The sequence below is a fragment of the Physeter macrocephalus genome, chromosome 12 (genome assembly GCF_002837175.3).
Source record: "Physeter macrocephalus isolate SW-GA chromosome 12, ASM283717v5, whole genome shotgun sequence".
NCBI classification, from domain to species: Eukaryota; Metazoa; Chordata; class Mammalia; order Artiodactyla; family Physeteridae; genus Physeter; species Physeter macrocephalus.
In genome coordinates this window covers 56,295,815-56,310,339 of record NC_041225.1, presented here as the reverse complement: position 1 = coordinate 56,310,339, position 14,525 = coordinate 56,295,815, and the positions used below count along the sequence as shown (strand labels likewise).

General features: G+C 35.4%; 1 protein-coding gene across 9 annotated transcripts in view; it reads left to right on the top strand.

The window, feature by feature from the left end:
- MAP4K3 (mitogen-activated protein kinase kinase kinase kinase 3) overlaps nt 1-14,144 on the top strand; it is a 209,215-nt gene extending 195,071 nt beyond the window's left edge. For 8 of the 9 annotated variants that reach the window (XM_024118950.3, XM_024118949.3, XM_024118952.3 and 5 more), the window contains 6 exons: nt 2,639-2,810; nt 6,276-6,344; nt 6,424-6,516; nt 9,425-9,495; nt 11,974-12,029; nt 12,711-14,144. In XM_024118950.3, the coding sequence (XP_023974718.1) occupies nt 2,639-2,810; nt 6,276-6,344; nt 6,424-6,516; nt 9,425-9,495; nt 11,974-12,029; nt 12,711-12,798 (549 nt within the window). In that variant the 3' untranslated portion in view covers nt 12,799-14,144. Of the gene's footprint in view, nt 1-2,638; nt 2,811-6,275; nt 6,345-6,423; nt 6,517-9,424; nt 9,496-9,818; nt 9,962-11,973; nt 12,030-12,710 lie in introns of all 9 variants that reach the window. The other variant, XR_003682283.2, reaches the window with a different exon arrangement.
- Nucleotides 14,145-14,525: the final 381 nt, after the last annotated feature.

The window sequence follows — 14,525 nt, the reverse complement described above, 5'->3', positions numbered from 1 at the left end:
CCTTAGTATGAATGAATTTTATGTGTTACCTGATATGTTAAACTATTTATCCTAATACGTAATGAAAGACCCTTTTCTCTGTTAAAGGAATTTTATGTATTAAGAGCATGCAAGAGAGAAAATATACTTTGAAGACATAGGAAGCTTAAAACTTATCCATCCATGTTTTCTCTTTTCCGGGTAGATGGTACCAGGGAGCCTGCCCCTGACTGATGAGGCCTGTTGCCAGTATTCTAGGATGTTAGTCGTACAGTACAGTTCTGCTTGCAGGCCTCCTTCACGACTTCTTGCTCTTCCCACTTTCCTTAAACTCCCTGAGCTACACGCCCCTATTTATTTCCCTTCCTCTTAACCCAGTTCTTTCTCTGTGTCTCTTCTTCGAGATTTCTATATGTACATTTTGTTCCTACGTTTGGCATTATCTCAATTAGTATTTTTGATGTTTTCTATACTACAACTCTTACCAGATATGTTCAAAAACATTCTTATGCTTTCCATATACTTCCTCCTCATGAGATTTCTGTGTAAGTTTTTGCTTCTCTAGACTACATTTTCAATATAAATAAAAGTTATAAATTGAAGCAGACATTCATGTACTTATTACAAATCAGGAACAGTGTTGTTTAACTAGAGAGATAAAGAGTAAGATGTAGTCACTTCCCTCAAGGACCATCACCAATAGCGACTGGATTTTAAACTGTTATATGGCAATCCTCTTCTGTTAATGACTTATACATATTGTTTAGTTACTGTTGGAAGCTAAGTAGAAGTATTCACAATGTGTTGGTTTTCATATTTACTGAGGAAAAAATACAGAAGCATTTGTTTTCTTCCTGTCTTACTGCTCTTTCCACATTTCAAAGAGAATTATTTAAAATGTTTTACCTTGTTAAAATAGGACAGATTTTATCCATAGCATATCCCCATGTGGGAATGCTCCCAGAGAGGGTGTTTGGAGAGTGTTCGTGAAGGAGTGTCTAGACCTCTGGGATGGGGGCACTTGGGCAGTCACGGGGAAGGAAGAATGTGGGAACAACAGATGTGCACAGAGCTTCACGTTCCAGCCATGAGGACCACACTGCATCTTCTGACACTTTAAGACTAGTAGTTATGGGAGCCGCATTTCACCTGTTTATTTTCTCTATCATTTATTTTCTTTAGAATTTACAGTGAATTACCAGAGTAAAAAATAAATCAGTTTCAGTAGTTTTTAGAGATACTAACAATAGCCATTTGGGAAGTGTAATGGAAACACGGCCCATTTATAAGAGCAACAAAAATATAAAATATATTAAGAGTAGACTTAATAAAATATGTGTTAAGACCAATATATTTTTTAAAAACCTTTTTATCGTAAAGAAGAACGTCGCTAGCGCCTCAGACCTCCCCATGGCACCCCCTACAAAACAGCTGCCTTGTTTTCCATTTTTACCACGTAAGCATGCACTTCTAAACGTTAGCATTAATTTTACCTGATATTTCAACTGTATACAAGTGGAATCAAAAAGTATATATTCATTTGGGTCTCACTTCTGTGCAACATTATATTTGTGTAGTTGTTGGATATAGCCATAGTTTGTTCATTTTCACTGTGGTCTAATTTCCCATTGTGTGAATGTGTCATCATTTTATCTATTCTACCATTGATAGGCATTTAGGTTACTTCCAGTTTTTGTTATTCCGAGCAATGCAGCTTGTGAATATTTTTGCATGTCTCCTGTGGGTGCATGTAGTCATGTTCTCTAGAATGTATAACTAAGAGTGTTATTGCTGGGTTCTAAAAGGTGTGTCTCTCGACATTAATAGGTATTGTAATTAACCATTGTGGTCACACCAGTTTATACTCCCACCATCAGTGTTAGGAGCATTTGTTTGCTCTTCTCTGAGTAACCCTTATTATTGTCGTTCTTCTGGCGGGTGTGTATGGTTATCTTGGTTTTATTCCCTGATTACTAATGAAGTTAATGTTTTCCTCTATTTTTCCAAACTTTCAGAGTGTGAATTTAGTCTCTTTGTAGCAAAATAAAAATAATTTTAAACTCATGTAAAATTAAAATGGGTTGCATTTTAACTAAGTTAATTTATTAAATAGAATCACTTGAAATACAGGGCTAAATTTCTCTTATTTGTGGTTGTTTTTTTTTTCTGTCCACACTTCTAAGGGGAATGTCTCTTGCTCATTAGCATTTCAGTTTTCTCATCCATGTTTGCTCAGCTGGATAAGAAGGCAGAGGAGTAGTACTGAAGCAGCCTGGGATTAGGAGAGAGGAGACTCTGCCACACAGGGTGGGGGGCAGCGGGGGGACCCTGGGCCAGCCACCCAGTTGCTGGGTCTTAGTTTCCAACTCTGAAAAAAGAGGGTTGGACAGGTGATTTGTAAGTCTGTTTCACTCAATATGCTAAAAATGTGTGGTTTTTAACTTAAAAAATTTTTGCAGTGCTTAACCTAAATTCTTTATAAAGATACTTTCTAATTTAGATTTTCTGCATACCCTGAGTTTCTGTGTGAAGAAGCAATCTTTATAGTAGAGAGTACTATTTTATATATTCTCATAAAACTAAAAATTCTTATTAGTGTTCTCCTGAAATTTTTTTTGCTTTTGTTTTCCTTTGTTTAATATATTTTGTTTTTTTCTAGCACATAGATTTTCCTATACCGTGTCCACTTAGAATGTTTGAAATGCTGGTCGTTCCTGAACAGGAGTACCCTTTAGTTTGTGTTGGTGTCAGTAAAGGGAGAGACTTCAACCAGGTGGTTCGATTTGAAACAGTCAATCCAAATTCTACCTCTTCATGGTTTACAGAATCAGGTTTGTGATTTTTATTGAATTATTAAGTAATAAATTTACTATATCTTTCATTAGGCAAAAGCAGTGCCTAGAAATCCAATCTTGATTAACTTATTAAACTGGAAAAAGAGAAGATGACTTGCTTTGAAATAGCTAATTTGTGTAACACATTTATTTTATTTTTATTTTTTAATTAATTTCTATTGGAGTATAGTTGCTTTACGATATTGTGTTGGCTTCTACTGCGTAGCAAAATGAATCAGCCATGCATATGCATATATCCCCTCCGTTTAGGACACTACGGGGCATTAAGTAGAGTTCCCTGTGCTATACAGCAGGGGTCCCTGACCCCTGGGCCATGGACGGGTACTGGTCCGTGGCCTGTTAGGAACCGGGCTGCACGGCAGGAGATGAGTGGTAGGCAAGCGAGCGAAGGTTCACATGCTGCTCTCCATCGCTCACACTACCGCCTGAACCATCCTCCACACCCACCACCCCCTCCCGCCCCCAGCAACCCGTCTGTCCGTGGAAAAATTGTCTTCCACAAAACCGGTCCCTGCTGCCAAAAAGGTTGGGGACCGCTGCTATACAGTATGTTCCCATCAGTTGTCTATGCATAGTGTCAACAGTGTATATGTCAACCCCAGTCTCCCAGTTCCTCCCACCCCATCCCTTTCCCCTTTGGTATCCATACATTTATTCTTTGTGTTTGACACATTTAAAACATACTAGTGGTTCCCAAACTTGAGTATGTGTCAGAATCACGTGGCTGGGTCCCACCCCCAGAGTTTTTCATTCAGTAGATCTGGATTAGGGCCTGAGAATTTTCATTCTGTCAATTCCCAGGTGATGCTGATGATGTTAATACAGGGACCACACTTGGAGAACCACCATATATATACAAACCTAGGCTAATAGAAAAGCTGATTTATAGAAAAGTGAAAGCTGCATTAAGTATATTTTATTTTCCAGTATATTTTTGTAATTGATACAAGGGTGCTACCTAGTAACTTCAATAAATATTTTTAATGATTTGTAATTAGGATACAAATTATAAGTAAGCAGTAAAATAAAATACCTCCAAAGTATTTGAGGGTGCTTGAAAATAATACTTTTATATAATTTATTTCCTTAAATTTTGATCTGCGTTGCCCGGTTGTAGCAGATCCTTCCTTCATAGTTTGTATCTTAGGAAATATCTCCAATTAATGAGCTTTTTACAGAAATTTGATCACAGTTTGAAACCTTCAGTTGTGTTGTTGCAGTCCATACACATTGGCAAAACTTGGGTTTCATGGTAAATAAATCTGATTAAACTTTCACACATAAAAAAACATGACCTTGGGGCCCCCCCGGTGGCACAGTGGTTGAGAGTCCGCCTGCTGATGCAGGGGACACAGGTTCGTGCCCCGGTTTGGGAAGATCCCACATGCCGCGGAGCGGCTGGGCCCGTGAGCCATGGCCGCTGAGCCTGTGCGTCCGGAGCCTGTGCACCGCAGCGGGAGAGGCCACAGCAGCGAGAGGCCCGTATACCGAAAACAAACAAACAAACAAACAACAACAAAAACATGACCTTAAAGGCCTTTTTATCTTTATTTTTAAAGCACTGCATTTGTTATGAAGCTTTTTTGCATTTTTCTCTTTAAAAAATGACATTGTACAATGTTTTGCTGTAAAATAGACAGTGGCCATTTTAGAAGGTTATTTTTTAAAGATCTTGCAAAGGCCCTTGTTCAGTCTTTGGCAACTTAGGGAAATGTTAAAGAACCAATTTGCCAATAAATATTGATTAGTCAGGAGTTTGTTGGAAGCCTGAAAGAGGTTCACAAAAGGAAAAGAATTGAGACTGAGTTTTTTTGACATTAAAAAAAATGATCACAGACATTCACAAAAGTCTAAAGACAATTTCGTGGCTTGCTGAATCCCGGGGGACTTGAAACAACTTTCCTTTGAGGACACATTACTGAAGGAAAACATGGCCAGCCCTTGACAACATTATTGTGGCTTCTCTTTGGTGCCCCTGAGTTCTCTGTTAAATTCTCCCTTTAGACGCCCATCTTCCCTTTGAGACACGGGGTGTACTCCTGCTTTCTAATCTCTTCCTCCCTATTTAACAAGAAGGGATTGTTGGTTGATTAATATTTTATTTAGTGAATTTCAGTTGTCTTAGTTCTCCCAAGCATTTTAATTTTAAATCCTTTTCTACTAATTGTTGAATGAAGGGCCTCATTTCCTGACAAAAGAATTTTGTCCCTTCCTTCCCAGGAACTTTTGATTACTTCTCTTACCATAATGAAATCCCTTTATTAGAAGTTAAACATGATAAATATAATTCATCTCTGGTTTTGAGATGATGAGACAGAGTAAGAGACAGAAAGTATGTTTGGGGTTTTGTATCAGCTGAAATTATAAGCTAGTGGTTTCCTAAACTCTGCTGCACATTAGAATCCACCTGAGAAGCTTTTAACACTCTTGATACCTCAAGTCACACACACCCTCAATTAAATAAGAATATCTGGGGCCAGCAGCTGGGTGTCAGCAGCTCTCCAAATGATTCCAGTGTTCGGGAACTAATTGTTATAAGCAATTTGTAAATCTCATTTTCCTGGCTTTCTATCTAGTAATGCTAGACTGGCTTCTTGACTGATTTTCACCAAGTGTGTAAGAGTCACAAAGATCTGATTGGCCTGATGTACAGGAGGCCTATTCCATATCCTTCCAACCCTGGTTAGTTACAGAAGTACCAGGTCTAAAATATGTGTGAAGGTCTGAAATACAGCCATCCATGGATTTATTAAGATTCTAAATACTGTAGGAAGTAGAAAACAGGCAAGCTAAACTTTGGATCAGACCCACTCTCCAGAAACAAAGGCCTGTAGTTCAGCAGTTTCAGTTTTGATGTTCATACAAAGCTTGGGATATCCTACTTTTTGCTTCCTGGAAAACTATGTCATTTAAACATTTTCAGTTTGTGAAAACTTTCTTAGATCATTATTATAAAAATAGGGCCTCTATGCATTTTTATGGTGCTTCATACTTCTCAAAATACTTGTTTTTTTCTTAACTCATTTGGACCTGAAGTTATTTGTTTGACTCTCTGATTCATTCATTCAATAAATATTTATTGCATGTGCTAGGCACCACATATAATGACGTACACAGCACAGCCCCTGGCCTTCTAAGCTTAAAATCAGAAATTAATCATTGCCATAATATAGAAGATTAGACTCCTAATTTCACATATGAATAAAATAGTGGCATCACCAATAGTAATGACAATAGCTAACCCTCCATTTAAGCACTCACTTAGTTTAGCTCTTGCATCAAATTTTGAATCCAAGCCGCCTGGCTTAACCACTACATATGTATAGTTAAATATATATATCCATTTCAAATTCAGTGATGTTCAGAATTCTTCTTTTTTTAACGTCTCTGCTTTAAATATTACTGTTTTCTGTAAGTTTTATCAAGTTTTTTGTGTTGTAGATACCCCACAGACAAGTGTTACTCATGTAACCCAGCTGGAGAGAGATACCATTCTTGTATGCTTGGACTGTAAGTTTTTATTTATGAATATCTTATCTTAATGAGTTTTTTTTAATCTTAGTTTCGGAGTGACTTTTTTTCTTTCTAGGTTGTATAAAAATAGTAAATCTCCAAGGAAGATTAAAATCTAGCAGAAAACTATCATCAGAACTCACCTTTGATTTCCAGATTGAATCAATAGGTAAGCCAGAGTTTTGTGTTTCTTGTTTGATTGCATTATGAACTGCTTAAAATAATTTGTCTAATAATTATTTGAAATTATAAAAATATATTACTAAGGGCTCATTCTTTTAAATTGTAAGATGTAATGAATATGAGGTGAATATCAGTCTTTGCTTTTACACATTCTCTAAAATAGTTTAACAACAGTGACATAATCTGTAAATAATGTTATTTTCCCTACAGATTTGGCATTTTCAAAATAAATAATTAAATATCATTATTCATAACCTAGTTATGAATTTCCATTTTCTCCAGACTCCTGCAGAGTTCCCCTATAAGTACTTTAAAATTTAGTACTCAGTATAGTCTATTGTATTTTTCTGTTGTATCTCCTGATCAGAGATCCATAAGTATATGGAATTTCCATCTTGCCGTTTTTACATTTTGCTTGATGAGTTTTTTCTGCAAACAGATTTCTTACACAATCAGTATTCTAAAATGATTACATTCAGGAAAAATAAGGTGAAATGATCATACACAGTTTTTCTGGTGTCCTTTATCAGTAAAGATACTTGCATGTATATGCATTGGCGGACGGTAGGGCCAAGGGCAGATAGTTCATTTGTCTTATTCTTGGTCCTATTTTTATTCTTTCTCCCAGTTAGAATGCCTCTCTCCCAACAAACAAACACTGATGATAATAAGAAGTCAGTTTTGAGGGACATCTGCTCAAGATGTTAAAATGGAATCCATATTTAAAAACACATAGCTAGCTCAATAAAGAAGACAAAGAACAGAAACTCAAACTAGTATGCACTCCTGAGTGGTAAAGAAGACTAGCAGTGTCCCACAGGAGATGGGGAACCAGAGCCAGGCTTGTGGTTTGAGGTGCCTACTAATGAAGACTCTCCCCACATAAGGCATAAGGCCTCGTGGTTTTATAGGGGATTTTTATCCACCATTGAAAGAAGGAATAGTTCCTGTCCTATACAGACTGCTTCAGATTGTAGACAAAGAAGGAATGCAGAATAAATCAGTGTTTAACACTATTGATACTAAAATCAGTTAAATTATACAGAAAACAAAATTACCCAATCTCATGAAAATAGGTTTTGGAAAATCTGTATAAAATACTAGCAAATAGAATTCCATATCATCAAATAGTAGACTTTACCTCAGAAAAGCAAAGATGGTTCAACATCAGAAAATTTATTTATGTAATATAGCACATTAAAGATTAAAAGCGAAAAGTTATGTAACTCTTCAGTAGATGCACAAAAAGCATTCAGTAAAATCTGTCATTCGTGATTGTTTTTAAAAAAAACAACTTTTTAGAAATTAGGAGTAGAAGGAAATGTCCTTCATCTAGCAAAGCCTATTAAAAGTATTGTGTTTAATGGTTAAACTAATTCCCATCAAGTTGGAGAATGAGATAAGGATGTTTGCTATCATCACATTTCAACATAGTCTCATTGGACTATGAAAAGGGAACTATGAGGATTAGAAAGAAGTAAGTAAAAAGTCCTTTTTTTGCTGATGGTATGAATATCTACTAGAATATACAACTCTAAACTGTTATAACCAATAAGAAAATTCAGAGTTGCTAGATATGAGTAACACAGATGGATAGCTTTCTGATATGCCAGTAAGACGTGTAATCAAACATATTTAAGAGCATCATCTAGGAAATTCCAAATTATTGTTTAAAAGCATAAAAGAAGATTTAAACAAATGAACTACACTGCATCCATGGATAGAAACACTGAATATGGGAAAGATGTCAGTTCTTCACAAATTAATCCACACATTTAGTGCATTTGCAATAAAAATCCCAGTAAGGTATTTTCTGCCACTTGATAAGCTGATCTTAAAATTCATATGGAAAAGCTAAAGGCCAAGAACAGTAAAATAAATTTTGATGAATACTTGCCCTACTTGATATTGAAGCTTACTATAAATCCATAGTGATTAAGACAGTGTGGGATCAACACAGGGATAAATAGAAGAGTGGAACAGAAGAGAAGGCTCAGAAATAGACCTACGTGTAATTGGAAATTTACATCATATGTCAGTGGGGAAGTGATGTCCTGTTCAACAAATGATGCTAGGACAATTGGTTATCTGCAGGAAACAAAATCAGATTTTTTCCTCACTGAATACACACAAAAATATATATTAAATATGTAAATGCAAAACTAGAATTTTTAGAAGGCACATATGCCTGTATCCCAGTAATTCTATTTCTAGGTGTCTACCCCAGAGAAAATTTTGTACATGTATTTAAGAAGAGGTACAAGAATGTTTATTGCAGCATTTTTGTAACAAAAAAATTAGAAACATCATTTGGTTCATCATACCAAATGTATGAAAGTTGGAAACATCCAATATAAAGTTTACACTGATAATGTGCACTTACTGTGTTGTAATAGTAAAAACATGCATGAGAACAACAAATAGCAAGTATGTACCAGTGGTTATATCTCGGGGAGGAAGGAAAGGTGAGAATACAACTAGCGTAGGCGTTTATAGGGATGCTGGCTGTATTCACTTTTATTTAAAACAAAAAGCAAATATGGCACAATGTTAAAATTTGAGAGTTAAATGGTGGATACATGTGTTTTTAGGCTATTCTCATATTTTTCTATATGTTTGAAATATTTTATCAAAACAAAAATTTCTATAGCAAAAAATATTTTTAGTGATTTTTCTTATCAAAAAGATGAGTAAGGTCTGTATAGTATTTATGCTATATAGTATATACTGTGTAGTTCTAGGCAGTATGGTAAAGATGCCATTATAAATATGGAATGACTAACACTAGTTATTAATTGAAATATTGTTATGCAAGGTAGAAAGAGGGATGCAATAATGCTTATCAGTTGAACTCTTGTACTATTAACAGTAACTGAGCTGTTCTTGCCTGCTAGTTTGCCTACAGGACAGTGTGCTAGCTTTCTGGAAACATGGAATGCAAGGTAGAAGTTTTAGATCTAATGAGGTAAGTAATCTTTTAAAAAATTATGTCCATTAAATAGTCATGAAGCATTATCAAATTCTACATCACACAATATTCTTTAACTTTGGAAAATTCCTGATTGATGCAAGGATTACTTGATTTGCTAATTTTATTGATATTTTCTGTATTCAATCTAGTGATGAAATTAATGGCACATACTTTATAGCAACCTCTCTGTCCATTCAGTCAAACAGTTTCAGTGCATGTTTTATGTGCTTCCAGATAATCACCCTTATATTCAGAACAAGAACTTCCTAAATACTGCTAAGAGTGAGCCAACTCTGATTTTCTTTCAACTTTCCCAGGCCGTCACCTGGAACAAGAGTGCTGATGCAGGCTCTCTCTGTCTTGAAGCACCTTTTCTACTTTGTATTTCAGAAATAATGACCAATGCAGACGATAAGTAAAGGGTTCCACATTTCTCTTGAAGCCACCTTGCCTATTTCTGGTATTCTTATCTCCTTAGTCCTTCCTACCTTAATTTAACTCCAGGAATAATTGAACTCCAAGTCATAGGACATATTTAATTCAGTTCATCATTTATGCCAGAAAGTGCTGGGGTTATAAGCATGAACAAGACTTGGTACTTGCCCCCTAGAATATTACAGGCAAGCAAAATCATCCTAAGTTCTTTCAATAACCCCAAGCCAGTCTCATTAGTAACTTTTACTTGAGCATTGGAGGGAAGGGAAAACATTAGGTGCCTCAAGCAAGAAAATAGCTCATTTGTGTTTTAAACTGTCGTTCGTTAAGATCAGAGCATTTCTTCTAACCAGTGAACAGTGTAGCAGAATGATCATGAGTGTGGGTTCCTGAGGAGACACCCGGGTTCAGTCTCAACTCTGCTGTTCAGTAACTGTGTGACCTTGACATATCACTTAACTTCTCTTTGCCTGTATTTTTTCATCTGTGAATTGAGGATAACAGCATAGTACTTATTTCCTAGGGTTGCTAAGATTAAACAAAAGGAAGTATGTGATGTGCTTGGCACAATGCCTGGCCTATAGTAAGTATTCAAGAAAGGTGGATGCCACTATGTTTCTTTTTTTTTAAGATTTTTTTTTTGTTTTAATGTGGACCACTTTTAAAGTCTTTATTGAATTTGTTACAGTATTGCTTCCGTTTTATGTTTCGGTTTTTTGGCCACAAGGCATGTGAGATCTTAGCTCCCCAACCAGGAATCGAACCCGTACCCCCTGCACTGGACTACCAGGGAAGTCCCCTGCTAGTATGTTTCTAGGAGTAATTCCTGCAAGAGGACTCACCTTTCAGGAAGATTTTTTTTTTTAATTACCTGAGGGAATGGAGCCTGGAGATAAGAATAGTCAACAGCTAATAAACACCAGGCAGAGAAAGAAGGGCATCACAGGATACAAGAGAATGGTTTAAAAAAGATAGTTTGCCCAAACAATCACCTGAGGGGCTTTTTCACACTACATAAGCAGCCCTTACTAAATACAACCTCTCCAAAAATGCTATGTCCTTCAAGTAATTAAATCCCAAAATATTGAATACTTTGAAGATCATGATGATGAACTGTTACTACTGAAGTGAGCATGTTGTATCCTTCAGGTGTGCTAAGTTACAAAAGAAGTCAAGAATCACTGACTGCTGTTTCCAGAATAATTTCAGTTTCAAAATCAAATTGTTTTTTCAGCCTACCAAATTTTGGGGAGAAGCTACTGCCATTATAATTGGGAATGTTTTGCTTTCAGTAAGCAATAAACAATGGGTTTCTCTTTCTCCTGTAAACTTAGTCTTAACTCCCCAACTGGTAGCTGGTCACACTGAGGACTTCTTTAAGGACATATGCCATTAGAAAATATTATTTCAGGAGACTCGGAAAGAAATGGGAAAGAGAATTGTTATCTACTGAGCATTTCCTTAGCTAGGCATTATACCCATTAATACTTACAAGAATACTGCAAGATACCACTGCAAAATAGACATTGTCTATCCCATTTTGCAGAAGGTAAAACCGTTTCCAACAAATTACATACCTTGCACAATTGTCACAGCTAGTAAGTGGGAGAACTGGGATTTAAACTGGAGTAATGAGTTTGTCCCATCATACCACACTGCAGCCTTTTAAGTGAAAGGACCAGACCTAAGTGGCTTACTGCTGCAAGAGTCTTGCTATTAGCATTAAGGTGACTGACAGGAGGTTTCTGATAAATAAAACGGACTAGGTGCTTTGCTTTTAACTTTTTCCGTTGAAGTCTGTATGCCAGCAAATGGTTTACTACTCTCATGTTTTATGATTAATTCAAAAGTAGCCACATTTTTCCTGGACTAACAAATGGATGCACTTATGTGCTGATTTAACAAGTTAACAGTCATACAGGGATCTATTTCCATCTTAGGAATTATGCTTCTTTTCTATAGAGTTATAAATTAAATGCCCATATAAAATTTTGTGCCTTTCATTTCAGAAATTAAATTGGTATTTTAATTGAACAGGTAACACAAGAAATTTCAGATAGCACGAGAATTTTCAGACTGCTTGGATCTGACAGGTATGAAAAGGAGTTGTATTAAATACATAGTTCTAAACATGTTTTATAAATCCAACATGAAACTGGTTTCTTTTTTGAGAGAATTGAAATTTCTACAGTAATATATTCAACATTATATTTTTCATAGTATAAGAATTCACAGGTCAGAAAGTTATGAAACCTTTGAGAATGTGCCTGATCTTCCAGGTACCAAGAATATATAGATCTGTCAGTACTACTTTTGCTTAAATTAAACATAATATCTAAAGTATGATTTACAGGACCAGAAAGAGGAGATACCATATGCTAGCAAACAGAAAAGTTTTCAGTTTTAGTACCAATAGGATTTGGAGTTCTATTCTGATTTACTTTCTGATTCTTGAACTACAGATTGTTTTTAGAATTCATGATAAGAATTAAGTTCCCCCAACTTATTCCTAGTACAGGTTTTACCCCTCTGACTCTTAGGACAGCACTGGCTTAGAGGTGGGAGGTGGTGGGCAACAAAGGTGTACTTCCCAGAGCTGGAACTGACTCTTCAATCATAGTGATTTGCAAATGGTTTCGGCCCACATATCAGATAAGGAGCATTTATTAGAGGCATACAATGAAGAAGCAGTGGAAGAATTTTCTGCTAACATTAGTTTTCAAGAATAACTTTGTTTTGTTATATGTTTTTTGTTTTTTTGTTTGTTATTTTAGGGTCGTGGTTTTGGAAAGTAGGCCAACCGATAACCCCACAGCAAATAGCAATTTATACATCCTCGCGGGTCATGAAAACAGTTACTGAGAAATGCTGTGCTTTGACAGTTAACTCTAGAGAAAAAGAACACTACCACTGCAACATTAACGGATGCTTGAAGCTGTACAAAAGCTGCAGTTACCTGGCTTCAGTTACTTGTAATTTATTGCAGCATGAGACAAGATGGGGAAATTTTTTCTTTTAAGTGGTATGGATATATTTAACATATTGAACCACACAAGTGCTTAATTCACTGTTATGTAATCTTTGTACATATAGGCAGTATTTTTCTGTGAAACTTCATATTGCTGAAGACATACACTAAGAATTTATGTAGATAATGTATTTTATGAGATGTACAAGTTAAGTGTCTTATCTGTACAGATGTAAATGTTGATGAAAATGCAATTGGGATTAATATTTTAAGAATCCTTTAGTATATTCTTGGGTGCGGCTATATTACAAAATGGGATGCTGGCAATGAAACCGTACATTTAACACTATTGTATTTTTATTATATGTAATTTAGTAATATGAAGATAAATCTTGTAACTTTTAAAATTGTAATGGAGGCTGTAATCATTTTATAATCTTGTTTTTAATTTTAATGCAAGTACACTGGTGTGTTTATATTTGCACAAAGTATTGATATGTGATGTATTAAGTCACAAAAGTAAGCTGTGACATCGTCAATATGCATTTGGCTCCCCAGCATCTTTTTAAAATGTATTTGGATTGTTTTCTATGTGAAACAAACCAATTAACCCCCTGTTGTAGTAACTGGTCTTTTTATATTTCAGCAGAATCCTGTAAGATTGCTTGTCTCTGCTTAAAAAAAATACCTTCGAAAAAATTTTTGAATCACAGAATAGCGGTACCATGACGTAGCACTGCAGTTGTCTGAATTACAGTATGCACAGAGTATAAGTTAGCATTATCAAAGAGTCCACACTAAACATTTCTTATAATCACTTTGAAGAACTATAACATTCCATAGAGCGAAGTGGTTCAAATTTCTAGTGGGATTTTTACTTTTGTTGGCCTTATTTTATGATCATTTTCATGTTTCTTCTGATTTAGAGTATTAACACTTGGCCAAAATAATTTAGTTACTACCTCATATAAACAATATAATGGTTACTACACATCACAGGAACTTAGTTTTGGTTAAAGTCATTTTTGATTGCTTTTTTCCAGTGGAATATGTATATACCAAGTTTTAGAAAAATGCACACTTTGGCTCTTTTTTGGTATATGTTCTTTATATTTTAATGTGAATATATACACAAAGAACAAACTAAATTGTGATTTATGTTCTTCATTTATTTTAATTGACAATGCTTTTAAATATGTTCCTGATTGTACATAGTGTAAAATAAACACGTTTTTTAACATGCTGTTGTATAGTAGCTTGTCATCTGGCTTAATCTGTATATAGTAAGACTAAAACATATTAAGAAGAAAAAGTTTTTTTGATTATTCTAAAATCCTTAAGTAACCATTCTGATCCTTCAGATCTTGATTTTTTATTTGGTCTGTCTCCTCAACTTCATAAAGGGGTAATATTCCCACATTTGTGAAAAGGGCATCTTTTGTAGAATCTTCAATTTCCTGATCAGGAAAATTAGTGAAACATTCATAATCTTTTGGTTAGAGCAGGGTTCGGCAAACTGCATTCCTCAGCCCAATCCTGCTTAATGCCTATTTTTATAAATGAATTTTATTGGAACAAATTCGTTTGCATGTTGTCTATAGCTGCTTTTGCAAAAAATACA